This window comes from Nothoprocta perdicaria, unplaced genomic scaffold (assembly GCF_003342845.1).
Source record: "Nothoprocta perdicaria isolate Ctin4 unplaced genomic scaffold, notPer1 scaffold_275, whole genome shotgun sequence".
NCBI classification, from domain to species: domain Eukaryota; kingdom Metazoa; phylum Chordata; class Aves; order Tinamiformes; family Tinamidae; genus Nothoprocta; species Nothoprocta perdicaria.
This window is the reverse complement of record NW_020455505.1, coordinates 101,995-111,448: the sequence shown is the minus strand read 5'-3', so window position 1 is coordinate 111,448 and position 9,454 is coordinate 101,995. Positions and strand designations below refer to the sequence as shown.

The window sequence follows — 9,454 nt, the reverse complement described above, 5'->3', positions numbered from 1 at the left end:
CTGGCTTCTCTGCCACTTCACCCTGTACCTTGCTCCCTCTTGCAGTCCTTGCAGCCATGAAGCAAATGAAAGGTATGTGCTGGGGCTGAGGAGCAGGGGTGCTTAGTCCTCTGGATACCCTGTCCACATACATGTCTCCAGGCCCTGCTTCTCCTGCGGCGTCAGAGCAGAGGGAGGTGGTGGGAAGGTGCTGCAAGCATCCTGGAGAATGCAGAGGTGTCCTGTGGCAGGGACTCCTCTCCATGGGGTTGGAATCTTTGGGCTGGAAAAGGTGAAGAGAGGTTTCTTAGGGAGATATGCAAAGGAAAACTTCTGTGCCCACCTCTGGGCTACAGCCTCCTATGCCACCTCAGAAGCTCTCAGCACCCTGATGCCCCTCCTCATCACCAGCCCAAAAGCCGGATGACCCCTACACAGGGTTAGCCACCATCTGCACACCACTGTCCGAGCCCCCCTGGCTTGAGTGCTGCCGGAGCTGTTGGACTGGGTGCCGGGTGCCTGTTGGACCTGAGCAGCGAGTGTCCTGCCGCTCTGACACACAAGACGACGCTGCTGGCAGGGCCAAGGGTGGAGTCGTGCCCAGGCAGGGCTGTGCCAGGAGGTTCTCCCAGCCAGGGGCAAGAGGGAAGGCTGTGTGGACCTTCCCTGTGTGGACATGGACCACATGTCCCTGTGCCCCTGCCTATCCTGTGATGGAACAAGCCTGGAGCATTTGGGATCCGCTCCTGTGCTGACCTCTTCTCTCCCTCTGCAGGGCTTGAGAGCGACACGAAGTCCATCCTGTAAGTGCTGAGCTTTCCTCTGGTCAGGGGCTCCCTGGGGCTTATGCTGGCGAAGTGGGTACCTTGAGGGGTTGTGGGGTGTTGTGGGCCCCCAGCTGCCTGTCCTTGGAGTGTCTTTTCCCTGAGCTGTTAGCCAAGGAGAGGTGCAGGGAGGCTCCAGGAGAGAGGTGCCTTACCTGCTTTGACCAAGGAAGGGGAGGCAGAAAAGGGGCTCCCTGCGACAGGAACAGGGAGAGTAGGGATAAAAGCCATGCTGCTGCACTGATGTGGCCTCTCCTGCCTCTTAATATTTCAGAAAATTTGAGTTTAACCCCAAAGATGGGATCGACAACCCTGCCTTGTCGCTGGCTGAGGACACGGGTAAATACCCACATCTTTGGGGGGTTTCCTGTGTCAGTACAGCGAGGTGGACAGCTGGGTACCCCAGAGGAATTGCTTGAGTCTGAGATCCCTTAAGGTAGGGAATAGTGGGGTGGCGAATATGTAAGGCCAAAGGGAGCAGTGGGAGCCCCCAACCCTGGCAAAGGCAGGAAGACCATGTTAGGTGCCTGCAGGGCCCCGCTCATGGGCTGCACCCACCACACAGATGGCGAGGGTCTGGGGGAGCCCCGCTTCTATCTGCTGAACAAGGACAGCAGCGAGACCTTTGGCTTCTGCCTGCACAAGGAGCTGGGCTGCCAGGGACACATCATCCGGCAGGTTGAGCTGGGGGGGCTGGCGCAGCGCAGGGGGCTGCAGGATGGGGACCGGCTCCTCCAGGTGAACGGCCACTTCGTGGACCACATGGACCACAAAAAGGTAACCTGCATCAGGATGCAGGACAGAGGGTGTCCCCACATGGAGCTGCCCCCTGGGGTGGCCTGCCCCTCCAGGGCACTGCTGGGAGGAAACCGTTCATCACCTGGCCCCTTGCAGGTGGTGCAGAAGATCAAGGCCAGTGGGAACCAGGTCCTCCTGGCGGTGCTGGACAGCAATACCTATGAAACAGCAAAAGCACTTGGCAGGGACCTGTCCCAGATGCTGCCGGCTGACATCCGCCCGCGACTTTGCCACATCACAAGGGACAAAAGTGGTTTTGGCTTCAGCATCTCAGGGCCGGAAGGTAAAAGCGGGGTTGGGGTGGCAGGGCCCTGAGACGCTGCTGTGGCAGCACCTGCATTGCCAGTGTGCTCCGGGCAGGCGCGAAGGGCACCTTCCAGCTGTCGGTGCGGCGCGACGGGCCGGCCGAGCGCGCGGGGCTGCCCTCGGGCTCCTGGCTCCTGGAGCTGAACGGGGACAGCGTGAGGAGCTACTCGCACACACAGCTCGCCAGAAAGGTGGGTGCTGCCGGTGCACAAAGGGAGGGCAATGGAGGGCAACTGCGCTGAGCACTCTGTGCTGCTTCCTCACCCAGCTCAAGCGGAGCGGCAGCAAGATCACGCTGCTCGTGGCATCGAGTGTGGCGGAGGAGTTTTACCGCCTGTGGGGTCTGCGGGTGACAGCCGCCTTGGCGGATGCCTCCTGGCTCCCCTTCAAGGTCCGGAAGCTGAGCATGGTGAAAGGGCCAGATGGTTATGGGTTTCTGCTCAAGGAGGAGGACTGTAGCTTGGGAACCACAGGTGAGGTTTGGGAAGAGCTGGGAATGCCCACACTGGCACCCTGTCCTCCTCAGTGCTCTGGGATGCCCCAACTCAGTGAGCATCTCCTCTCTCACCTCCATGCCCCACGGTGCTAGGCCAGTTCCTGTGGGAGGTGGATGCCGGGTTGCCAGCCGAGAGAGCAGGCATGAAGGAAGGGGACCGTCTGCTGGCAGTGAACGGTGAGAGCATCGAGGGGCTGAACCACCAGGAGACAGTCATGAGGATCCGTGCCCAGGGGGACCAGGTGACACTGCTGGTCATCGACTCTGCTGGTGACAAGTTCTACCGCTCGGTAGGTCTGGGGACTTGGTTTGATGAAGGATGAGATGCCAGGATGGATTTGTTGTCCCCAAGCCTGGATGCAGTGAGATCTCCTCCAGGGCTGGTCTGCAAGGCGCCTGCAGATGCAAGGCTAACACCCATTTGCTTTTACAGATTGGGCTGTCCCCACTGCAGTTCTTTGAGGACAGCGACCCTGGCCCAAGCTCCTGCACTACCTCCTTGCCCTCTCCTGAACGCTCTCCTGAGCTCCATCACCTTGATGTAGGACCAGAGAGTCCCAGCTCTAAGCTCATGACCAGTGCTGCCGCTAAAGATGTTGAACGGGTAATCCTGCTCATCCCATTTTGCCAGCCCCATTCACACCCCAGCCACTGCTCCAGCTCACAGCTTGCTTTCTGCCCTGGTACATCCCCATGCCATGATCAACTCATGGGGCAGGGCTGTCCCCTTGCCAGGGGGTTGGGAGGCGGGCAGGCAAATGTCACAGCCAAGCTGCCCGTGTGTCCCTGTTCTGTCCCTGCAGAGCCAGCGCCTGGAGGAGCAGAGGAAGCCGCACCAGGCCTTTTAGTGTCCAGAGCTGACACTATCCAGCTCCAGGAAGTTTTCCCTGCAGAGAGGCTTGATCCAGGCCAGCTCCAGCCAGTCGATGCCCTGGCCCAGCTCCCCAGGGAGCTCAGCATGGCTCTGTTGGGTCGGGACTTGCAACATCGTATCTCTCTCAGATTTGTCTCCTGTGTCCCTGGCTGGACCCAAGTTGTTATTAACTATCATGGTGGATTTTTGCAAAGCCTGACCCATGCCTTTGCCTGTCCAGCTGTCTCCAGGAGGTATTCATGGACGATGTGTTAAACCCTCACCCCCAGTCAGCTCCAGGCCCTGACCAGCTCCTAGGAGAGCTGAGGTGCTCCCCTGCAAGCTATGACCTAGGCACTGGGCCACCTGGGGCTCCATTCAGCTGAAGGGCTGGCCCCAGGGCCAATGTGCAAAGGGGAAAGTGAGAAGCAGAGGCCGTTGGACCCTAGAGGAAGCCCCTAGGCTAACACGGGCTTCCAGTGCTCAGCCTGTTGGCTCTGGTTTGCTTCTCCAGGAACATGTTCTCTTCACCCCGTCTGCAAACCCAGGGCTGATGGGTGCCTGCTCCAACACAATGCTATTCCCCTGTTCTCCTTGGTGTGTGAATAAAAGAAAATCCATGCTGCTGCTCCTACGAATAGCGCTATGGAGAGTTCTGTGTGGCGGTACCCATCTCTTCCCAGCACTGCCTGGTTCCTTCCAGCTGGGCTAGGACAAGGTCCAGGCTATGATGGAGGGAGAGGTGACAGTGAGGAGGAGCTGCCCTGCTGCCCCTGACAGCCACCCTCAGCCTCTTCCCCACTGATGTGAAGGATCTTCTCATACCCCGTAGTGCTGAGCCTGTCCCACAGCTGGGCAATAGTCTCATCCTTCTCTGCCAGGACCCGGGCAGCTGTCTCCTGTGCCTGCTGCTTCTCCCGGAGACTGACAGCTGTGGGGGAATAGGCACAGATGCTGGGCATGGTGAGCAGATAGACACTGGCACCTGCTGCTGCAGGGAGCCAGGAGTGGGCATGCAGTGGGTCTTACTAAGCCATTCCTGAGACTCTTCACCTCCATTTCCAAGCTGCAGCTACGGCATGCTGCCTGCTTCTCCAGCTCCTGGTGGGCCGGGTCCTTGCTAGGGACAACAATGGGGACAAAGGGGCAGATCCCAAGCTCAGATCCCAACAGGGGGTTGTGCAAGCCTGGATCTGAGGACTCTGCTTGTGATTCACACCTCCGGCACTGCTGTGCATGGCAGGGGAAGGACAGCACTGCAGGGGCAGGAGGGAGCCCTGACGGAAAGCTTTACCTTTCCGGTGAGTGAGCGTGGGAGGGTGAAAGCCTGTGCAGAGCTTTGCATGTGGCAAAGACCACAAACCCCTGGCTGAGGTTTTACGTCAGCTGCTATGTTCCAGGGGCCTGGAACATCTGCCCTATGAGCAAAGACTGATAGAGCTGGGCCTGTTCAGCCTGAAGAGAAGGCTGAGCGGGGATCTAACCAGGGTGTATAAATACCTCAAGGGAGGATGGGGTCAGTCTCCTTTCAGTGGTGGCCACTGATAGAACTGGAGGAAACAGCCACAAGTTGAAGCACCAAAATTTCCACAGGAACTTAAGGAAAAACTTCTTAACAGTGAGGCTGACAGAGCAGTGGAACAGGCTGCCCAGAGAGGCTGTGGAGTCTCCTTCCCTGGAGATCTTCAAAACCCACTTGGATGCAGCCCTGTGCCATGTGCTCTAGGTGACCCAGCAGGAGGTCTCTTCCAGCTTTAAGGGTTTTATGGATCTATGATGCTATAAGGCCCTTCTCGAGCACTAGAAGAAATGCCTAGCAGATGCCTCATGCAGGCAAGGAAGCCACTGCCTTTATCTCTTCTGCCTGCATGGAGGATGGACAGCAGGAGTGCAGCACGTCCACCTCTTGTGCCTTCATATACTGACAGTGTGGGAGTGAGCAGAGGCGGTCAGAAAGGACGTGTTTTGGAACTGTTAGCACTATCAGGGACAGAAGCAAGACAAGGAGAATTTTACCCAGCAACTGAGGCACCACAATATGAAATCCTTGGGTCAGCCTCAGTGTGCCTTCCAGCTCTGCCCTCACCTACATACATGTCTTTCTTGTCCTCTCGCGCCTGATCCAGTGCTTCGTCCAGGTCCCACAGCCTGTACCTGTCCACACTTTGCTGTCCACACTTGCCTGCCAGGCCATGTCCCTCAAGAGAGCTGAGAGCCAGAGATGCTGGTGGCAGCTATGGGGACAACATGCTTCCCAGCAGGGTGACCCAAGCCAGGCCAGAACCCAGCACCAGGAGCCAAAGGGCATTATCCAAACCACAGGGTGGCTGTACCCCTGCCTGTCCCTGCCCTGGCTCCTCCTGGCCTTACCCATGGGCTTTTTCAGCATGTTGACCTCCAGGGCTGTGCTCCTCTTCGTCACTTCAGCTTAGCTCTGTGTACCCCAAAGGAAGAAGGAAGCAATGAAGTCAAGGACAAGTTTTTGGTGGGGTTGGGCACAGCGATTCTGCTGTCAATTCACTCTAGGGAACTCCGCTTTGGGACTTTTGCCCCAGGAAAATTTGACTGGGACATGCTTCCTGCTGAAATCCCTGTGCAGGGGCATTATTTGTGCATAGACCATTGAGACTCCTTTCAAAACCCCGCACTGCACACTCCTCCAGCCTAGCACATACATCCACTTTCAGAGCCCTGTCAGAGAAACCAGGGTTGGGAGAGCCGCCCTCTCTGACTCCCGGGAGCCCCAGGACTGGAAGAGCATGGGGCTGAGAGGGCTTAGGGCAGGGCCCTCTGATGCTGCTGCTTCTCATTAGTCTGGAGGCGTAACTATGCCGCTGCCCCAGCCTGAGCTGGGAAGGGCCGGAGAAGCTGAGAAAGCAGCAGAAGAGCTGTCCCCTGGGGCTGCGGTGCATTCCCGGGCCCCGGCGTTCCCAGCGCCTGCTTCCGGCAGCCCCCGCAACGTCTGCCCCGTGGGGCAGGGACAGGAGCGGCACGGCACGGCATGGCTGGATGGAGAGGCACAGGGCTCCCACTCACCTGCTGAATTTCTCTTCTGCTGCAGCTTCACTCCTCTTTTCCCCTTTCCTTTGCTCTTCAGAGACATCCTGCCTCAGGAGGAGAGAGCAGTGAGAGATGCTGGTGCCAGTGGTTTCTCCCTGAAGCTGACAGGGCCTGGGCCATCTGCTCCAGGCTCTGGTGTAGGAACTGAGCCTGGGCAGACTGACAGTACACAGGACTTGTGCAGGAGAGACAGGAAGCAGTGGGATCTCTGGCATGAGAAGAGACCCATGGACACCGTGCCTTCAACAGGTGGGCTCTCTGGTCAGCCCCTGTCCTGCGTGGACCCTCAGTCACTGGAGATTTGGCAGCTGCCTTCACACCAGCCCCTGCTGCTGTAGCAACAGCCTTTGCAGCGAGGGCAGGTAATGCTCTCTGGCCCCACACCTGTCTCAGCCTTGGAGTGGCTAAGTGTTTCGTTCCCATGACAGAGAGGCAGCCAAACAAGGCGCCCTGCCTCCACATCCAGTCCCGGCTCCTTGGCAGCCCACTGGCCAGCTCCAGCTGCAGGCTGGCAAGACACAGGCCCCACGAGGTGGGCTGTTCCCGAGCAAGCAGCAGCCCCAGCACTAGTGCAGCTGGACCAAGGGGAAGGGGATGCGGAGAGGCAGCTTGACTCTCCCAGGTCACAGCCTGAGATGAGCCCAGCACCTCCCTCCCTTCCTGTGCTGGCTCTTCCCTCTGGCACAGCCTGCAGCTCCGCACTGCGAGCGGAGCCTAGGGGACTGCCTCTGCGTTTTGATCCTCTTCATAACACAGGAGGGGAAGGAAGGGAGGGGATATTAAACTGTTGTTTCAGCTCAAGACATAATTAACCCCAAATACCAGGGGGAGGCCAGGTGATTGCTGGGTGTGCTGCAGTTTCCAAGCAGGAAGCAGAGCTCACATCATGTATCGGACACGTGTGAGGTTGGGAGCTGGAGCCTGCAGCCACCTGACCTGGGGACTAGCGGGAAAAGGATCGCGGGAGCTGTTCCCTGGATGGGGCAGGAGTGGAGGCTGCTCCCTGACACGGAGCCTGACGTGCACCTTGTGCACACGAATCCTGACATCTCACATGCACACGAACCAGTGCAGGGCTGAGAAACTGGAGCACTCAGACATGTGCACAGGCCTGGCAAGGAGGTGTGCGGCACACACAAGGAGGGAGAAGCACACGCTTGTGGCCAGCCCTGGCTGACCCGAGCACAGGCAGGGCTCCGACACACGACCGCACACGAGCCGTGGCCCTCACACAGGCAGCCCAAAGCATCCGGCCGTACCCTTGGCTGCCGGCTGCCAGGCTGGAAGGAAGCGATTGCACAAACCCAGCGTGACTTGGCTTTGCAGGGCAGCAGGGGCAAACGCGCTCCATGCAGATGGCCAGGGCACAGGGCTGCAGTACAAAGTGCATCCCTGGCCTGGCATGCAGCTTCGGGCATGCACTTGGCCCTTGCTACTGTCCCGCAGGACCTGCAGAGCTCTCCTCCTGGGCTGCTGCTGCTCCTGCACATCTGGAGCCAGCCTGAGCCTTGGACTGGGGTGCTGGGTTCCCCTTTCCCTCAGGAAGGGAACAGAGCTGAACGACAGCAACCCTTGCTTGAAGTCTGACATGTAAATGCAGCTGTGACTTGGTGTGAATCATGCCCAGAGAAGTAGATAGTCAGGAATGCAATTTCTCAAGCATATTCCCTGATCTCTTTGGAGAGGGGCCATAGTGATTTTTGTATTTGGCTCTGTGAAGCTGGTGTAACCCTCCCAGCCCTCTCCCCAGGTTCTTGTGGTAACCCAGAGCTGGCCAGGGCACCCTCCGGTGGTCAGTCCGGCTTGACTATTAGCCAGAATCCATTAGCATCTAATGGGAAAAGCCTCAGGAACACGGCCTCAGTAAATGTTGACATATTTGAGGTCAATATAATCCTTAGGAAAATTTGCCCAGGTAATTAAAGCCAGACAAGGAGCTGCCTGTCCCAGAAATATTTACTAACCTCTACTGAAAGCAGTACAATCAAGACAGCGTTTTATAACCAATTTGTACAGGGCTTCCTCATGCATGCCCGGCACTGCACACAGCTGGGCGCTTCTCTGAGGCTGCAGATGTGCAAGCTGTGCAGTGCAGGGACTCTCGGGGAGCTGCGTGTGAGCGGCTGTCCTCGTCTCAAGCCTGGGCCTGTGGAGAAAGGAAGCTGCTGGAGCCGAGCAGCACGCGGCGGCCCCGGAAAGCAGAAGTCTGGTGTGTGTGGAGCCAGGGCTGGGGTGCGAGGCGAGAACCCCAGGCACGCAAAGCGGGCGCGCAGAGCTCCTCATAATGAGAAAGTTTGTGTTAATTCGACAATGAAGTCAGATTGTGTCAGTGCGGTAGTTCTTATAGGGGAGTGCATAAATATATCATCAGGAAGAAAAAAAATAATGAGAAGAAAGCAAGCAAGAAAAAGAAGCCTCAAGGCAGAAGTTTATTAGAACATATCTTTTTTAGTCAAACGTTTCCCAGCGAAAGCAGAGTCTTGCCGTGCTCACACTGCTACACTGACAGCACGCGCTCAGTGCTGCTTCCTGATTTTGGCACTGGAAGTATTTTATTAATTCGGAGAAAAGGGAACGTGGCTTTTAAAAAAGGGGAAATAACCCTCTTTTGCAAGGTCTGAAATATAACTGTGTCTGTGCCAGAGCAGGCCTGGGGGAGGGAGACTGTTGGAGAGACACTCTCAAGGACCATGGATTTGTCCCAAAGCATTGTTTTTTTTTTTTTTTTTCAGAAAAACCTATCATTGCAAAAATCATCTGTCCAGATCTTATTTTATTTTACTCTATTATATTATATTTTGTTTGGTTTGGTGCTGTTAATTTATTGTAATGTATTATAATTTATTGTAATGTATTTAAATTTTATTCGTCACCCGGAGCACACGCTAGCCTCCCCGTTCCCATGGCAACCGGCCTGCCCTCGCTAAACATGGCGGCCGCGCCGGCCTCGCCGCCGCCGCGGGCATGCGCGGGGCGGGGCTATGCCCAGCGAGCGCCGCCGCTCGCCTCCTTCCCCTAGTCGGCGGGCCGCGGGCCAATAAGCGCCGGTTCCGCGGCGGCGGAGGAGGCGGGCGGAGGCAGCAGCCAATGGCCGCGCCGCGTGGCGTCAATGCGCCTCGCTCTCGCCCGGAGCCGTCG

The 9,454-nt window shown here is 57.5% G+C and overlaps 1 protein-coding gene across 1 annotated transcript; it reads left to right on the top strand.

Moving 5' to 3' along the window:
- The first annotated feature begins 56 nt into the window (after window positions 1-56).
- On the top strand, window positions 57-3,259 carry PDZD3 (PDZ domain containing 3). Its single transcript, XM_026041022.1, has 10 exons — window positions 57-72; window positions 755-782; window positions 1,078-1,142; window positions 1,369-1,580; window positions 1,698-1,884; window positions 1,962-2,098; window positions 2,176-2,380; window positions 2,497-2,693; window positions 2,837-3,007; window positions 3,207-3,259. The coding sequence occupies exons 1-10, from the start codon at window positions 57-59 to the stop codon at window positions 3,249-3,251; spliced, it is 1,263 nt and encodes a 420-aa protein (XP_025896807.1). The 3' UTR covers window positions 3,252-3,259.
- Window positions 3,260-9,454: the final 6,195 nt, after the last annotated feature.